This window comes from Tupaia chinensis, unplaced genomic scaffold (genome assembly GCF_000334495.1).
Source record: "Tupaia chinensis unplaced genomic scaffold, TupChi_1.0 Scaffold143599_1, whole genome shotgun sequence".
Lineage (NCBI taxonomy): Eukaryota > Metazoa > Chordata > Mammalia > Scandentia > Tupaiidae > Tupaia > Tupaia belangeri.
Genome location: NW_006203445.1, coordinates 886,056 through 904,707, shown reverse-complemented (window position 1 = coordinate 904,707; position 18,652 = coordinate 886,056). Strand labels below are relative to the sequence as shown.

The following is an 18,652-nucleotide window of genomic DNA, read 5'->3' as shown; positions in this document are numbered from 1 at the left end:
AAACTCACGCCAGGCACGTGTGCATGTGTGCCCAAGATCCTGAGTGGAGAATGGAGGAGAAGGGATTGCAGCGTGGCCATCCCCCAAGGGGGGGGGTGATTTCTCGCTTTCTATCTCTCTGTCTGTCTGGCGAGCACACGCACCCTATAGCAAAAACCTCTCAAAAAAAAAAAAAGGCAAAATATTAAATATATGCAATATCTACATATACTATGGGAAAAATATATTAAAACATACTAGAGGGCTGGCCTAGAGATTAAGGGAACTAGATCCCACATGGCCAGCTGCAGTTTGAATCCTGGCCAAACACCTTGAAAAATATGCCAGGCACATGTTAGTGAGTGCCCAGAATCCCTACAAGTGGGAAAATGGAGGAGAAGGGATCGAGGTGTGACCTTACCCCATTGGGGAGGTGCTTTCTCTCTCTCCCCTTCTCTCTGGCAAGTGCATGCAACCTCTGACCAAAAATAAATAAATAAATACTGGAAACAAATACATCACGATAACAATAGTAATTCTATTCAGGTGGTAGAACTAGGGGCATTTTTTTTTTCCTTTTCCCTGTTTTCTCATTTTGTAATTTCATTATATAAATTTGTTTTCTACCTTTTGGTATTTTTATCATACAAGTAAGCCAGGCCCTCCCTGTGCCAAGCAGAAGTCTTCCGATATTTTTTGTACCACAGTCAGTTCCAGCAGGCTCTGTCTCTTCCTCATACAAAAGACTTTCTGGAAGCAGGATTTCAAGCACTGCCTATAACATGGCAGTAACAGATAATAAAAGCTAATATTTGTAGTGTGTGTTCTGTACCAAGCACTGTGCTAAACACAGACCTACTTTATTTCAGCTGGTCTCCAAAACAGTCCTTGGAGATTGATATTATTTCTATTTTATTGGTGTTATTTAGGGAGTTTTTTCAGTAATTTGCCCAAAGTAGGATGACTAGCAAATGACTTGAGCTGAGGTTTACATCTGGGTCTTTTTCAGGTCTGACTCCAGACCCTGAACTCTGAATGACTAATGTCCTGGCTCTCTGAGAATGCCCATAGTTGGCTAGGGAGGTGTGAATTTCAGAGAGAAGAAAAAAAGAAATTGTCTGTCACACAAAAGGCACATCTTGAAAGGAAGGATTAAAAAGGTCACGGAATCAATTTCTCTGACAGGAATTTGTTATTAAGAGTTACAGTTTAATCATCTAGAAGAGTGGATCATATTAAATCTTTTTTGTAATTATGTACTAGTAATAAAAGTATTATGTTGGGTTTTTCCTCCCCATTATCAAATAGCATATTACTCTGAGCAATAAAAGCTGTCACCGTTTCTTCATGCAGGTTGAAAAGATTACCCACGTGTCATGAATACCCTCTCTTTTCTGTGCAGATTTGGCAGCAATATTTTGCAGCAAAAGACACAGTCTACGCAGTTATTCCTGTAAGTAGTTTGGAGGGGAAAATGAAAGTGTTACAGCATGAAGGTCAGTACTCTAACCTTAGCAGGCCATTACCTTTACTTTTCCTGTGTTTGCTGCCACTTGAGAACTTGCATTTTATAGCTCTGAGCGTTTTTATTATGCCCCGAGCACCACAGAGTAGAAGCTCCATATGGTATATTTATGGCTCTTGTTTTCCCTCTTTCTGGTTTAGAAATGTCTCTGAGTCAAGTCTCTGACAAGGGAGCATGGTATAAGTTCATGCTGCTGAGTAATTTCCAGATGTCTTTTCCTTCTTTTTGGTATTTTCTAGCCAAGCTGTTGGAATTTAATCCAAGACCTCTAATGTAGCTTTCTTCCCTTCATGTCTGTTTCAGTGACAGCCTGAACTGACTTAGATCCTTCTCCCACATTTCCCCTTAGCAAGTAGCATTTTTTGGTGTTTCCCTTTTTGAAATTGCTGTCTTTGATGTGATCACCAGCCACTACTTCACCATTAAGGTCTGTGACTGGGAAGGGTTCTGCTGGCTTCTCTGGTTTAATGTCCTTCTGCTGACCTCCACCGTAAGAATGCTTTTGAGTACTGGGTTATCAGCTAGTTCTTTCATTTTCTTCTTCCCAGAGAAAAAGTGGCTTTGGTTAAGTGTATATTAAGCACACAAATGTATGCTGCTCTTTCACAATTAAGTACAAGATTAAGGAAGACAACAGAGATGGAAGGAACTAAAAGCCAGTCCTTTTAGTTGTTGTGAGGGTTTCACTATCATTTTTTGTTTTTGTTTTTGTTCTTTAACCTCTGAAACACTGTTACCCTTAACGGGTTCAACAGCCAAGAGATTATTGCAACTTTTATGATGTTTTAGATCTCTAATACTAACTCATCGTTTGAACAGGTCTCAGCTCTCCCTCAGACTGACTTACAGACCTGATGTCTCTTGTCAGAGTTCCTTGGAGGGTTTGGAGCATTGGACCACCCACTCTTCACACATAGTTCTGACAAAACATCTTTCTGATTTTTCCTGTCTTTCATAAGAGTGGATTTGTAAATGATGGAACTTAAAGGATTGTTTTAGTTGTGTTACAGTTCAGAATTCAGTCTTTGTGAATGTAAATGTGATTATGGCCTTTTATGTTTTCCTATTTCTGAGTTAATGTTAGTATTTTCCAACTTATAGGAAAAGAAGTTTGATTTGATCTGGAACCGGGCTCAATCCTGTCCAACAGTAAGTTTCTGGTGATCATGTAAGGATTGCCTATCAGTGCTGCCAAACAAGGGTGTTTTCCAACCAATCCCATCATATTCTGTACTCTCTCACAGGCTGTAAGTGCTCTGTTTTCTTAATGAAGATGCTCACACGTTGATTGTACTGATAAGTGAGATTCTCAGTCTTGTGAAATCATGTGAATTTGACCCAGTAAGCCTCTGGCTTTTACCTTTCAACTCTGTCTGAGCTCTTTGTGATATGGTTCCTAACCTAACAGTAAATGCATATTGGAAGACATCTGAGACTTTGATCCTTCAACCTCCTTTAAGTTCATGTGGCTTAGGTTTATTGGCAGTTTTTTGTTTGTTTGTTTGCTTGTTTACAGTTTGGGGCATGCTATCCTGGTAATAATGTACCTAAAGGAATTATGAGGTTGTTGCTGGAGTAATGAACTCCCAAAAGACCTAAAAGAAAGAGAATAGGAAGGGTGGGCTAGCTGACTTAGTGTCAGTAATGATTTCCAGGGTTTCAAAAAATTTTCCAAACATTACTGATAGAAAATAAAGAATAGCTAAGCAAATAGAAAGATATATACTGAGGCCAGCAGGTGGCATAAGGGTTAAGATATTAGACTCCCACGTTTCACCGAAGTTGGAGTCTCAGACCCAGTGGCTTGAAACTCACACCGAGTGTATGTACATGCATGCCCAAGATCTTAGGAGAATAGAGGAGAAGGATTTGCTTGGTAGCCATCACCACCAGAGGGTGATTTCTTGCTTTCTGTCTCTCTGTCTCTCTCTGCCTCTCTTATGAGAGTACATACCCTATAGCAAAAATCTCTTAAAAAAATAAAAAGAAAAGAAAGATATATACCATGTTAATGGTTTGAATGACCCAATATTATTAAGATGACAGTTCTCCCCAAACTGATCTCTAGATAACTAAAATCCCAATCAGAATCCCAGTAGGCTTTTTTTCTTTTTTAATTTTTTTATTGCTAGAGGGCACATGTGCTCAGAAAGTGAGAGAAAGCACCCTGCAATGGAGTATGGTCACTCTGTGGTCCTTTTTCTTCCATCCCTCCTTCCCATCAGGATTTTGGCCATGTGCCCAATGTGTTTTTCAAACCACAGGGGCAATGTGGGATCCATCTTATTTATCAGCTGTACTATAGGCAAGAAACTGAAGAGCTGGTATAAAAAAAGTACTTGAATATCCAAAGAACCTAGAACAACTAAGCAGTTTTGAAAAAGGACAGTTGAAAGACTTCAAGTTCCTGATTTCAAGACTTGCTATAAAAATGTAGAAATAAAAACAGTAGTATTGGCATAAAGACAGACCTATAGATCAATGATACAAAATAGGGGGTCTAGAACTAGAGTAGCTTATATGTGCTCAGTTGTTTCATCAAAGTGCCAAGGTAATTAAGTTTGTCTTTTCTTTTTTTCTTATTATTCACATATTAAATCGCTATATATCATTTAGATTGTCAAGAGACTTTACCAACATGATTTATACCTCAGTCCAGCCCAGTCGAGACTATTATACACATCCTTGTCAACAGATAATAAACCTTATCTGTGTCCCACAAGTGTCTTACCTCTACATTTCCCCCCCAAATTTCCTTTCCTATGTTCTTCTCCTCCCACACTCTCTTTCCAGTTTGTCTCTAGTGTCCATTACAATTTTTAATACTTTTACGTTCTCCGGTCATTCAGTCTCTACCATAGAGTGTGGACAGTCAGTATATGTTAAGTGGAGACATACAATGTCTCTCTTTCATAGCCTGACTTGCTTCACTCAGCAACATATCTTCCATATTCATCCACTTTCTATCAAATTCCAGGGTCTTAGTGTTTTTTATGACTGAATAGTATTTCATGGAGTATATATGCCATAATTTTTCAATCCATTCATCAGTTTGTGGACATTTAGTGGTTCCAAGTCTTAGCAATCATGAATAATGCTGCAATGAAAATAGCTGTGCAAGCACTTTTCTGACTGACTGCTCTCCTATCCTTTGGGTAGATACCCAGGAGTGGAATTGCTGGATCGTATGGTAGTTCTATTTGAAGGTCTTTGAGGAACCCCCATATCATCTCCACAGTGGCTGGACCAATTTACATTCCCACCAACAGTGTAGGAGTGTTTCCCTTTCACCACATCTCCTCCAGCACTTACCATTATTTGTTTTTATAATTTTTGCCATTCTGACTGGGGTTAGGTGGTATCTCATTGTGGTTTTGACCTGCATTTCCCTTACAATGAGGGATGTTGAGTATTTTTTCATATGCTTTTTGGCTGTTCGTATGTCTTCCTTAGAGAGTTCTTTATTCAGCTCATTTTCCCATCTTTTAATTGGATTCATCATTTTCTTCCAGGTAAGCTGATTGAGTTCCCTGTGTATTCTAGTTATCACCCCCTTATCTTGTTTAGCTTTTTAAAGAACCAACTTTTGCTTTCATTTATTTTCTGTATAGTTCACTTATTTTCTATTTTATTTATTTCTGCTCAAATCTTTATTATTTCTTTTTTCCTAGCATTTTTTGAAATTTTTTTTGTTCTTTTTCAAATTCCCTGAGGCATGATGTTAGGTTGTCATTTTGCCACCTTTTCATCTTTTTCTTCTGTGCACTAATTGCTACGAACTTCCCTCGTATGACTGCTTTTGCAGTATCCCATAGATTACGGAAACTTGTGTATTCATTATCATTAGTTTCCATGAATCTTTTGATGTCTGTCTTAATCTCTGCTGTAGTTATAGAGTCATTCAGAAGTAGGTTATTTAGTTTCCATATATTTATATATTCTCGAGGGCTTTTCCTGAGGTTAATATAGAGTTTAATTCCATCATGGTCAGAGAAGATGCTGAATATAGTTTCTATGCCTTTGAATCTGTAAAGGCTGGTTTTGTGCCCTATCACATGATCTGTCTTTGAGAAGGTACCATGCGGGACTGAGAAAAATGTATTATTTTGTGCGTTTTTTTTTTTTTTTTAATACTTTTTTTTTTTGTGAGAGATTTTTCACTGTAGGGCACGTGTGCTCGCCAGACAGACAGAGAGACATAGAGACAGAAAGCGAGAAATCACCCCCCAGGGGGGATGGTCACGCCGCAATCCCTTCTCCTCCATTCTCCTCTCGGGATCTTGGGCACGCACGCACACGCGCCCGGCGTGAGTTTTAAGCCACCAGGTCCGGGACCCGAACCACGGTCGACTACGTGGGAGGCCAGCGACATAGCCATTACGCTAACTGCTGGTTCCCTATTTTGTGCGGTTTTTTAGTGGAAAGTTCTATAGATGTCTATCAAGTTCATCTGTTTTATGGTATCATTTAGATCCTGAGTCTTTTTGCTTATTTTTTGTCTCGTTGACCTGTCTAAAGGAGATAATGGGGTGTTGAGATCTCCAACAATTATAGTGTTACAATCTATCTCTCCTTTTAGATCTAGCAGTCTTTTCTTTACATATTTGGATGCTCATAAATTTGGTGCATAGATATTTACAACCATTATATCTTCTTGGTGAATTAGTCCTTTTACTACTATATAATGCCCTTCTTTGTCTTTTTTTATGGTTTTTTGTCTTAAAGTCTATTTTGTCTGAAATCAGTATAGTAACTCCCCCTCTTTTTTGATTTCCATTTACATGGAATATCTTTTTCCAGCCCTTCACTTTTAGTCTATGTATGTCTTTATCCGTGAGATGGGTTTCTTGTAGGCAGCAGATGGAGGGTGCCTGATTTTTAATCCATTCAGCCAGTCTGTGTCTTTTGATCAGAAAATTTAATCCATTGACATTCAATGTTATTGATATTTCCAGACTTGTCCCTACCATTGAGTTGGCCATATTCTTGGTGTTTTTTGTTCTCTTGTGGCTGTCTGTCTCTCTTTCGTTTTCTTGCTTGGTATAGTACTCCTTTCAGAATTTCTTAAAGAGCTGGTCTGGAGTTGATAAATTCTGTCAACTTTTGTTTATCCGAGAACGTTTTTGTTTTCTTTTCCCATATGAAGGATAGTCTTGCCGGGTATAGTATTCTTGGTTGAAATTGTTTTTCATTTAACACTTTGAATATATTTCCCCATTCTTCCCATGCTTGCATTGTTTCCAGTGCAAGGTGTTAGTCTGGTGTTAGTCTGACGGGATAGCCTTTGTAAGTGATTTGACTTTTCTCTCTTGCCAGTCTCAGTATCTTGTCTTGGTCTTTAGGTTTTATCAATCTACCTATAATGTGGCATGGAGAGGATCTTCTTGGATAAATTCTACTTGGGGTTCTTTGTATTTCTTGGGTCTAGATGTTTGAGTGCCTCTCTAGACTTGGTAAGTTTTCTTCCAGGATTTTGTGAAATATATTATCAATACCCTTATTAGTTTCTTCACCTTCTGGGATACCAATTATTCGTATATTTGGGCATTTCATGGTATCTAATATTTCTCATGAATTTTATCCTCAGTTTTCTTGTCTGTTTTCTCATAATAGATAATTTTTTTCTAGGTGATTGATTTTGTCTTCTACTTCCTTTTTTTTTTTTGAGAGGTTTTTGCTATAGGGCACATGTGCTTGCCTGCCAGAAAGACCGAGAGGCAGAAAGCGAGAAATCACTTTCCAGGGGGGATGGCCATGCCGCAATTCCTTCTCCTCCATTCTCCTCTCGGGATCTTGGGCACACACACACATGCGCCCAGCATGAGTTCAAGCCACCAGATCCAGGACTCGAAACATGGTCAACTACATGGGAGTCCAGCAACATAGCCATTATGCTAATTGCTGGTCCCTGGTTTTGCCTTCTACTTCTGAAATTTGATCTTTTGTATGGTCTAGCCTGCTTTTGATATTTTCAAGGGAGATTTTAATTTCCTGTATTATAGTCTTCATGTCTAACAGTTCCGTTTGGTTCTTTTTTCTTTTTTTTTTTGCTATAGGACTCATGCACTCGCCAGAAAGACAGAGACAGAGAGACAGAAAGCAAAAAATCATCCCCCCAAAGTGGGGATGGCCATGCTGCAATCCCTTCTCCTCTACTCTCCTCTCGGGATCTTGGGCATGCACGCAAATGCACCTGATGTGAGTTTAAGCTACCAGGTGTGGGACTTGAACCGCGGTCAGCTACATCAGAGTCCAGCGACATAGCCATTATGCTAACTGCTGGTCCCCATTTGGTTCTTTTTTATGGTGTCCAATTCTTCTTTCATATCATGGAAAGACTTCCTCATCTCTTGGAGTTCAACTTCTCTTTTCTCTTGCGTCTCATAGAATTTTGTTACTACAAATATTCTAAATTCTCTTTCTGACATTTCGGTAATATGCTCTAAATTTTCCCTACTTGGACACAGGTTACATTGTTCCCTTGGTGGAGAAGTACTACTTGATTCTCTCATCCTTGAGGTTCTTCTTCAATTTTTAGTCATTTGGTAATGTATTCACTTCTGGTCAATTTGTTGGAGAGGGATTCTGTGACTGTGACCTCATGTGTTTCTCTCATGCTATTTTCTCCCTTTTACTAAATCCTCAAATGCAGGAATCACAGGAGGAGGTTTACAATCGGATTTGTAAAGGGGAGTTTAACTATTTTTGCAACCACTACAATGATGTGGAAAGAATTCTCTAAAACTCCCAATGCTCAGATGGTTAGCTACTATGCACCTAATCATCTCTAGGCAGAGGGCTGAGAATTAAAACAGAAAAGTAAGGTAAAGAAAAATAAAGTAGTAAATAGAAATAGGGAGAGAAGGTGAAGAAAAAAGAATGAAATTACTAGGGAACCAGCAGTTAGCGTAATGGCTATGTCGCTGGACTCCCATGTAGTCGACCACGGTTCGTGTCCCAGACCCGGTGGCTTAAAACTTACGCCGGGCGCGTGTGTGTGTGCCCAAGATCCCGAGAGGAGAATGGAGGAAAAGGGATTGCGGCATGACCATCCCCCTGGGGGATGATTTCTCACTTTCTGTCTCTAATGTCTCTCTCTGTCTGTCTGGCGAGCACACGCGCCCTATAGCAAAATCTCTCAAAAAAAAAAAAAAAAAAGAATGAAATATTACTAGAAGAAAAAGGGGGAAAAGGGAAAAAATCACTTCACAAAAAATAAAATTGAGATGAAAACCAAAAACAGCGTGGAGGCGCTACACAGGCAAAGGTCAAAAATAGGCAAAGGTGGAGATGCCTAGCAGCTTTCTGTCCTACGTGAGAAAAAACAAACAAACAAACAAAAAAAAAAAAACAGACTAACAAGACTAAGGGCCAAGGAGGGCAGAGAGCTGTTTTTCAAAAAGAGAAAAAAACGTTAGAAGGGCCAGTGGAGAGCAAGAGGGAGCAAAGCAGCTATCCTACCTGGCTGGTGCTGGGTCTGGGACGGGGGACACGAGCTGGGGACACTTTACAGCCAGTGGTGCTAAAACAATTGGATAGCATTGTACAAAAAAATTAACCTCTACCCTTATCTACACTGTAAACAAAAGATAATTCAAAATAGATCATAGATATAAATGTAACTTCTAGAAGAAAATAAAATAAATTTTAGTGATCTTGATTTTGGCAAAGATTTCTTATGTACATCATAAAAACCACAAACTATAAAAGGAAAAAAGTCAGTAAATTAGATTTCATCAAAATTAAAACATTTTATTTGTACACCAGTGTTCACAGCAGCATTAATTACAATAGCCAAAAGGTAGAAGAAATCCAAGTTATTTTAGAAACTCCTATAACTCAGTAGTAAGAGGACAGACAACCTGATTAAAAACATGGGCATGATTTTTTTTTTTTTTTTTGGAGAGGTTTTTGCTATAGGATGAATACATTTGCCAGAAAGACAGAGAAAAACAGAGAGACAGAAAGTAAGATATCATCCCCAGAGGGGATGGCCACGCTGCAATCCCTTCTCCTCCATTCTTCTCTTGGGATCTTGGGCATGCATGCACACATGTCTGCCATGAGTTTAAGTCACTGGATCTGGGACTCTAACCTCAGTTGACTGCATGGGAGTCCAGCAACATAGCCATTACACTAATTGCTGGTCCCATGGACACGATTTGAACAGAGAGCTCATCAGAGATGTAGAGTGGCAGATTAACCCCTGAAAAGATGCTTGACATCATTAGTGATAATGGGATTGCAAACTAAAACCATACGAGGTACCACTAAACTGCGTAAAATTTTTAAAACTGATCATACCAATAGTTGGTATTTGCCTATGAATTTCATAATTGAAATAAATGTTTAAAAAAAACAAATTGGGGGGAACCAGTAGTTAGTGTAATGGCTATGTCGCCAGACTCCCACGTAGTCGACCACAGTTCGTGTCCCAGACCCGGTGGCTTAAAACTCATGCCGGGCGCGTGTGCGTGTGTGCCCAAGATCCGGAGAGGAGAATGAAGGAGAAGGGATTGCAGAGTGACCATCCCCCCTGGGGAGTGATTTCTCACTTTCTGTCTCTCTGTCTGTCTGGTGAGCACATGCGCCCTATAGCGAAAAACCTCTCAAAAAAAAAAAAAAAAACAAATTGGGCTAGCCTGTGGCCTGGTTAAGGTGCTTGGATCCTACATGGCCAAGCACGTAGCCTGAGTCCCAGATTCAGTGGCTTGAAAAACATCTGTGTGGTGTGCCCAAAATCTCAAAAGGAGGGAGAGATGGAGAAGAAGGGATTATAGCATGACCATGTCCCTTGTGGGAGTAGGGGGCCTTTCTCTCTTTCTCACTCTCCACCCAAAGCCCCCACCACCACCACCACCACCATTCCCAGAGAGCACATGTACCCTCTGACAAAATTAAAAAAAAAAAAAGAAAGAAAGAAAGAAAAAATGAGTGAATGATAGAGATGGTTTGATATACAGTGGAGCAAATGACTCCATTTATTCATCTCTGTCCTTGCATATCTGTTTCCACAGTTTCTGTGTGCACTGCCCAGAAGGGAAGGTTATGAGTTCTTTGTAGGACAATGGACTGGTACTGAACTCCACTTCACTGCACTTATAAATATTCAGGTAGGTGGCTTGTGCCCTTCCCTAGAGGAAAGAGACCTACCCCTTAGTGGGACTAAGAGCACTTGCTGAGGTGTAGGGATACGGGATATCTACTAACTCCCAGCAGCACTTGCTGTGCACTGATGCCGTCACACTTGTATGTTGAGCTAGTTTTCTAGGCCTTGCTTAATACCTAGACATTGGAAAAGACCCCAGAATGCCTTCTCTGACTCTTTCTGGCTCTCTTTTGTCTCTTCCCCACATATAACAAATATAGATGATGAGTTAGTTATCTTTTTAACCCAAGTTATAAGCTCCTTGAGGAAGCCTCTGTGTCTTACCTGTGTTTTATTCAGATCGTATGACTCACCTTTTACCTGTGTTTTACTAATCAACTCAGCACCGTTCAAAGTGCTAGATGAGTAATTTCCATTTAATAAGTTATTTTCTTTGCTTCTTCCTTTTTTTTTAGTTTTTAAATTTTATTCCCAAGTATTAGATTTAAAAGTTGGATTCAAAGCACTTTGAAGCTTTAAAAATAAAAGTCTATGTTTTAAATCAGATCAGAACTAGGATTGGCATTCTATATTTGGAGGATAAATCTGGAAAAACAGCCATGTATTATCTTGGCTTTGAAGTTGGGATAAAGAGAGTGCAAAGTACAATGAGGGAGCAGCTTTTCACTTTGTTATTTTATAATTCATCCAACAATTATGTATTGGCCACAAACTATAGTAACTAACAGTTGATGAACTTACTATGTGCAAAGAGTTTTATTTACCTTATCGTCATTTAATTCTCACAAATATACCACAAGATAGTTACTATTATTGTTTCTATTTACAGTGAAGAAAGTGGGCTCAGAGAAGTTAGTTTATCCTATTATAATAATAAGTGATAGAGCTAAGTTTTAATCTAGGTTATCTGACTCTAAAATCTGACTTAACCATTATGCTAGGACTTGGAGAAATATGAGAAAAAGTTCTTGCTCTCATGAAGCCCACACCCAAGTATAGGAGACTATCCAGAAACATAGTTACAATCAAAACAATTAATATAATAGAATTATGATGAAAACGATCAGTATAATATCAGAAGTATGCTCGAGAGAACTGAGGGGATGAACTAAGAATACGCTAACAATAGTTAAGGATTGGATTGATAACTAAAGGGACTCCTGGTGAAATTTCAGAAGTGCAGCTCAGGGGTCTTTTTTCAAATGTAGCTGTTCCCTCCTACACTGTCTAGGGACTTTAGCTTTGAACCCACCCTCTCCCTAGCCTAGACTCAAGGTCTTATAACTACTGCCCTGACCATTCTTCATGAAATTATGATATTTCCATTCTTCTCCCCACCCTTCCCCCAGATGATATTCTTAAACTGCACATTACAAATCTCGCCCCTGTGCAAACTCCAGCTTTTGCTACAGCTTAAAAGAGCTCAGGCTTCAGAGCCAGCCAAGGGGAGTAGATTTCAGCTGTGAAACACACTAGTCCATAAAAGCGGCCATTACACAAGCACATTGCTTTCTTTAGAACTTGATTTGGTAGCTGCTTGTGCCATTTTGTTTTTAAATGTATGGCCACAATGAAGGATTCACTGCCTACTGTAAACATTTTCTGGGAAAAAAGCCAAAGCTTTTCCAGTTGAAGACACAAATAATACTGCACAAATGTCAGTTTCACTGTGCCTTTGCAGGCCTGACCTTGCCTCCACATACCAGTCCTCCAGCCCACTTGCCACCCAAGGGGCTGTTGAGAGCCAGAATATCCTATAGACCCCCTATGGCTTCAGAATTGCAGTTTGCACTGGTGGTTCCTTATTGAGCCTTGATGAGTGTCTCTCCTTGCAGACTCGAGGGGAAGCTGCTGCCAGCCAGCTGGTTTTATATCACTACCCTGAACTTAAGGAAGAGAAGGGCATAGTGCTAATGACAGCAGAAATGGATCCCACGTTTCTGGTAAGACTCAGCTTTTACCTGTGTGGATTTACTCCAGGGAGAGGGTACCAGCCTTAGAGTCTAGAGGTCTTGTCCTGGCTCTGCTACTGTCTGGCCACATGACCTTGGGCTCGTCCCTGAACCTTGTCTGCTTTGGTTTCCTGCTCTATTAAATGAGAACTCAGTGACCTCTGAGGCTCCATCCAGCTCTAAAATTCTATTAATTTGAAGTAGCCAGCTTTTTTAGAAAAGACTCTTGATTGAAGATTCAGCCTCAGAGATTAGTGCCTGCCTGTGAGAAATGACCTGAAAGTCCCACAGAGAGAATAGAGGTGAAGTGCAGCCTATGTATTTATAAACCCGTCTTCATCATTCTGTAGCTAGACAGAGCACATTTTTGGCAGTCAGTTTTTAGTAGGAATTTTCCATTACCTTTTGGGGTTTGATTTTGGCCATATGAGCATAGTCATAATGGATAAGCGCCTCTGACCAGCTAGAACTGCAGACTGTATGAAAAGCAAAAGTAAGAGTTGTTTGAGGTAGTTCTCTGGTAAGGTTCTGAGGTTATGGCCTACATCCCGATCCCACACCCCACCCACCCACGCACTCCTCTCAGTTACATAAAGTGGTCCACTTCCCTGATCCTAAGAGAAGCTTTAGGGATGGTGGCCCCTTCTCTTTGCTAGAGCTGTGCTCGTGTACTATGTAACAGGTTACTCTGAAACCTGGTGACTTAAAGCAACAAACATTTATTACCTCACATTTTCTGTGGATCAGGAATTTGGGAGCAGCTTAACTGGGTGGCTGTGACGTGGAGCCTCAGCAGTTTCCTATCAGGATGTTGGCTAGGGCTACAGCCATCTGAAGGTTGCCTGGGCTTGAGGACCAATCCACTTCCAACCCCACTCATGTAGCTGTTAGCAGAGGCCTCATTTCCTTGTCCCGCTGGCTTTTCCATAGTTCGGCTCGATGTCCTCATGACATAGCAGTTGGCTTTCCCCAGAACAAGTGAGTCAAGACAGATACAAGACAGATGCCACAGTCTTTTTTTTTTAAAGCTGGTTCATTTCTTTCTTTAACTCATATACAATTCCTTGTCCTCTGGGGTTTGTTGAAGCAGTAAGTCAGACAACATTCACAGTAATGTCTGCCAAAGTGGCTGGCCATAAAAATCCCAGCACTACATCCATCTGAAGGGCACTCCGATGAAGAAGGCTAATTTTGCCATTTCCATCCACCTTACAGAACTTCAGGACGGCCAGTTTAACCTTCTTTCTCTTGTGCTCATTCTTTTTGGGAGTGGTGTAAGACTTCTTTTCTTAGCAACACCATGAAGTCTCAATACACAGTGGACTCCTTTTGGATGTTGTAGTTAAACAAAGTATGCCCATCTTTAGCTGCTTGCCAACAAAGAGCAGTCTTTGCTGATCAGGAGGAATTCCTTCCTTATCCTGGATCTTGGCCTTTATATTTTCTATTGTATTTGACCAGGATGATGGTCTTCTTTGTAAGAGTGTTCTGAAAGTCTGCTTGTTGGTGATAGTCCCATGGCAGATCAGAAAGGCTACATTCACAGTCTTCTATGGCTTAGCAGAGGTTGTGCTCTGTCAACTCATCGTAACTGTTTGTTACAAACAAGTCATTGAGTACAGCCCTCACTTGAGGAAAGGCAAACTAGCTCCACCAAAGAAAAGAATATCATAGAATTTGTGGGCAAATTTTAAAACCCTCATAGCTGGCCTCAGTACTCTTTCTGACTGCAGCGATATCAGTAATAGATTTTATTCATATATGCCTGGTTAGTCAAGAACTTAGTACTTACTCACAAACTGGTTCTTAGAGCTGGGTAACTATTGTTCTTTTTTTTTTTAAATACAGTTGTTAAGGAACTGAATTAAGAGGAGAATTGTGAAAGTGTGCATTACTTTAAATAGTGGACATTCACCAGGTGCCACCATGTGCAGGGATAGAAAAAAAAAAAACCAACGTTTATGCTTTTTAGAAATTTGTCTTCCCCTGTCTAGGGAAGACAGACAAAAAAGAAAGAAAGAAAAAAGAAGACACATGCAATGGAATAAATATTTATGGTAGTAATAAGCATAGGATGATTCGGTTATACAAGAACAGGTTCCTAACTAAGGCTCAAGAGGCCAGGGAATCAAGGACTCTTTCTAGAAGCAGTGACTGCTGGGTGAGGGCCTCCACTCACTTCTCACGTTGCCTTACAGAACATCGCAGAGGCACAGTGTATCGCCAACCAAGTTCAGCTCTTCTATGCTACGGATCGGAAAGAAACCTTTGGCTTAGTGGAGACCTTTAACTTCAGACCAAATGAGTTCAAATACATGTCTGTCATCGCTGAATTGGAGCAAAGTGGACTGGGAGCACAACTGAAATGTACCCAGAACCAGGATAAGACTTAGCACTGTAAGGGCTGGCCCTTCAAAGAGTCGGCTCAGCCTGGGAAGGGTAGAGCCCACCCACCTCCTTGAACTCAAAAGCACAGCGTCTATGATGAACAGCGTGTGGTGAGCTGCCCTGAATGCTTATTGTAAGCAGTGATTGTAGATATGTGTCCTATTACTTGATATTCAGGAACGAAGGTACCAAGTATTCTGATCATTATTTCTCGGCATATGTGAGGTTTCTCTTTAAGTATTCGATGCCATAGCAAGAGACAGCCTGGACTTACAAGATTATCGACTAGATTTTATACAGTATAACAGTGGAGTTGCATTCTGGCCATTCTGACCTCATAGCTCCCAGATGATCAGTTCTTCATTGTTATGGACTTGTGACAGGATAACAAGCTTGAAGACCTGCTCTTAGGTATGGGCTTTATGTACAGTTCCCACGTGCCGGTGAGCTGGCCAAAGGCATAACCAAATATTCTGTTTAGACTCTAGGAAAACCAGGTATTCCCATCAGGGTAAAGACTTCATCTAGATGCCCCCCAGATTTGCCTTTAGTGTAGTAGATTTAAGGGTGCGGGCGAATTTCGGGTATAGTTAGATAAACAGTATCGTGCCTGCATAGTAATAAACCGGAGCTCATGGCACCTGCTCCACTAGCTCTGCTTATTAGAAACCATGTTGTAAAGGGGGCACATCAGCACAGTGTGAGTAGATTAAAACACTTTCTTAGGGAGAAAATAGACCCAGATTTGCATGATTTTTTAAAAACAACTCTAAGCATTATATGAAAAAGAAACAGATGTTCCCAGATTGAGTATAAGAAAAATGTAGCAATAAGATAAAGTCCATCTTACCATCTTTGTTACACAAAATGGCGAAGTCTACACTACGTGCTGTCCGTAGAGTCAGTGCTGTGGGCTGATGTTATCACAAGTCATCTTAGAACTCAGCAATTACTTGAAATGCCAGAAATAAGAAAGTGGTTCACCAGCACGGAAACTCCACGTTTGTTGTGTGGTGTTCCTGCTGTGGCTCCAAGCTCAGTGGTAGAAGAGGATGGTGGTCACACACCAGCCCTCCGAACCTGAGGCCCCGGGTGCCTTCCAGTGCTGCTGTTGACCACCCTTGCTCTGCCTCCCTCTTCGTGACCTGACATACTCCCCTTTGCCGCTTCTGCCTCAGGTCTGGTTGGATGACGCTGACTGTGGTGAGTGGGAGTTTAAGACTATCGGCAGATTGCGTGTATGTGTGTGTGTACATCTTCTTCGTTACAGAAGATTTTTTTTATAGGATCAGCCTGTCCCCAAGCTTTTTAAATAGGATTAGACTTCTCTTTATTTTTCTTTTCTTTTTCTTTTTTTGCAGCTGTGAGTCTGTGTGTAGAGAAAGACAGGTGGTGGGCACCAAACCTGGGAAAGCTGCTATTTTTCCTACTGCAAATTTTAGACCTGCCTCTGGTCCTGGTGGGTGAGCTTTTAAGGAACTTGGATCTTACTAGCTTTGGCATGTTCCCTAAATGCCCTCTGACCTCCGGGATGCCTTGAGTCCCAGGAATGTTGGGCCTGAGGTGAGGGTGCTCTCGTGGATACCCAGCCAGGTTTGCTTTCCCTCCCTATGATCCAGTTCTTAGCCAGAGCACGTTTCATAATGCTTCCACCAGAGGGTGAGAAAATGATGGGAAAAGGAGTAAGAGACAACTGCTCACCCTATCGCCCTTTGCAGCTTTGCCCCTAATCCCCACTTGCCAAAGAATGATGTATCCATGGATAATTGCATTGGACATGACTAAGTACAGTCTGGAAGTTCTTTTTATTTATCTACTGAGAGAGATCTAACAAAGAACCAAAAGAAAAAATTTGATCAATCAGTTTGTTCCTTGGTGCCAGCACAGGGGACAGGTTTTAGAGTTAAGTGAATCTGGGTTCAGATGTCAGTGTTGCTCTGTAATGTTGAACAAATTGTTTAAACTCTCTAATTCTATTGTTTTCATCTATAAAATGGGGATAATAATATCTACCTCATAGGATTATTGTGAGAATTAGCGTATATGTAGACTACAGGGAACTTAATAAATGTCATCTCCCTCCCCTACTTCCTCTGCCCCACATTAAAGTCTGTGGCCCAGCCATGGTAACATGCGCTGGACGCTGTTGCTCAGCAGGCTGGGGCCACACAGGAGGCCCAGGTTCAAATCCTGGCTCACCCTAAAAGCCACACATGTGGCTACACACCTATAGTCCCAGAACTTGGGAGGCTGAGACAGGAGGACCATGAAATAGTGAAATTCTGTCAAAAAAATTAAATATAAAAAAAAGACTAACAGATTAGCATTACAGATGTCCAGATCATTCTTCATTCCAATTTAAAGAACAATCCTTTTCTCTCCGGTTCTCAAACTTTAAGATGCAGTAAAATCACCTAGAACACTTGAAACTAAGGATTCCTAGTCCTCAAACCCCCAGCCTGCTGAATCGGAATGTTTGCAGAAAGCACTGAGAATCTATGTTTTAATATGTGTCCCAGTGATTAAGATATAGGTAATTAGCTAGCTGCACTTTGAGAACCATTGCCTTATTTATCCTTCATGAAAATGCCCTTTTTCCAGGTCTTTATTTTTTCTGTGGACATAAGCTGGTTCCTCTGGTCTTTGCCTTCCATAGTCATCCCCTTTGCATACTCTAACTATAATATATTTGGTTATTTATGTGTCTCTTTTCTCCCCCAGACTGTGAGCTCCTTAAGGGCCAGGATTTATCTCTATTTCCAGTGCCAATGACATGGCCTGGGCCAACTATTTGTTGACTAAATAAATGATATGAACTTTAACCAAAACATTATCTCATTGTTATATGTGTGCCTATATTTAAATATTCTGGATTTAGGGGAATCTGTTAATATGCATAGATCAAGAACTTTCTGAGTAGGACTATTTGCAAACCAAGATTCCAAATTATACTCAAAGTCTGTGTCTCACCTGATCCACTGGCATAACCCTCATGGACTGTCTATTTGGTGCAACTCGGTAGTTTTTTGCAGAGTACCTATTCCACAACCACTAGGTTAAGCCTGGACACAGGAAGAAGAGTAAGGTGTGACCCTGCTCTTCAGCCCTGTTTCAGCTGCTGCCTGTTTCTCTCTCCCTGAGTCTGTGCCTCACATTGAGCATCAGTCATAGTTTGCATTGTCTTAATCAAAGGATGTTCATTCTGATTCTTCTCCTCTAGCTAGTGTGAAAGCTGGAGCCACATCTTCCAGTTTTTGCATCCTCCACAACTCCGACCTTTTGTTCAGTATGGAGAAAAGATACTAATGCCGACTCCCCTGGTCGTTTGACGTAGCATTGACTCAGCACTTATTCATATGTATGGAGTACCTAGTATATGCTACCCCCTGTTACAGAGAGCTGGGGATGCAGCCATGAAGGGGACAAATAAGGCCTCCGTTCCCTTGTAGTATATATTCTTGTGGAGAAGACATATCAGTAAACCAATAAGATTAGTTCAAATACTGGCTGTGAAAATAAAAATAAAATAGTGTGGGAACCAGCAGTTAGCGTAATGGCTATGTCACTGGACTCCCATGTAGTCGACCACAGTTCAAGTCCCAGACCCGGTGGCTTAAACTCATGCTGGGCACGTGTGCGTGCGTGCCCAAGATCCCAAGAGGAGAATGGAGGAGAAGGGATTGCGGCGTGACCATCCCC

General features: G+C 40.8%; 1 protein-coding gene across 1 annotated transcript in view; it reads left to right on the top strand.

Annotated features, from left to right (window-relative positions):
- Positions 1–17,781, top strand: part of ATPAF1 (ATP synthase mitochondrial F1 complex assembly factor 1) — a 39,559-nt gene extending 21,778 nt beyond the window's left edge. The window contains exons 6-10 of the mRNA XM_006164249.3: positions 1,382–1,432; positions 2,606–2,653; positions 10,522–10,617; positions 12,449–12,556; positions 14,764–17,781. Of these exons, the coding sequence (XP_006164311.1) occupies positions 1,382–1,432; positions 2,606–2,653; positions 10,522–10,617; positions 12,449–12,556; positions 14,764–14,958 (498 nt within the window). The 3' untranslated portion in view covers positions 14,959–17,781. The remainder of the gene's footprint in view (positions 1–1,381; positions 1,433–2,605; positions 2,654–10,521; positions 10,618–12,448; positions 12,557–14,763) is intronic.
- The last annotated feature ends 871 nt before the right edge of the window (positions 17,782–18,652 follow it).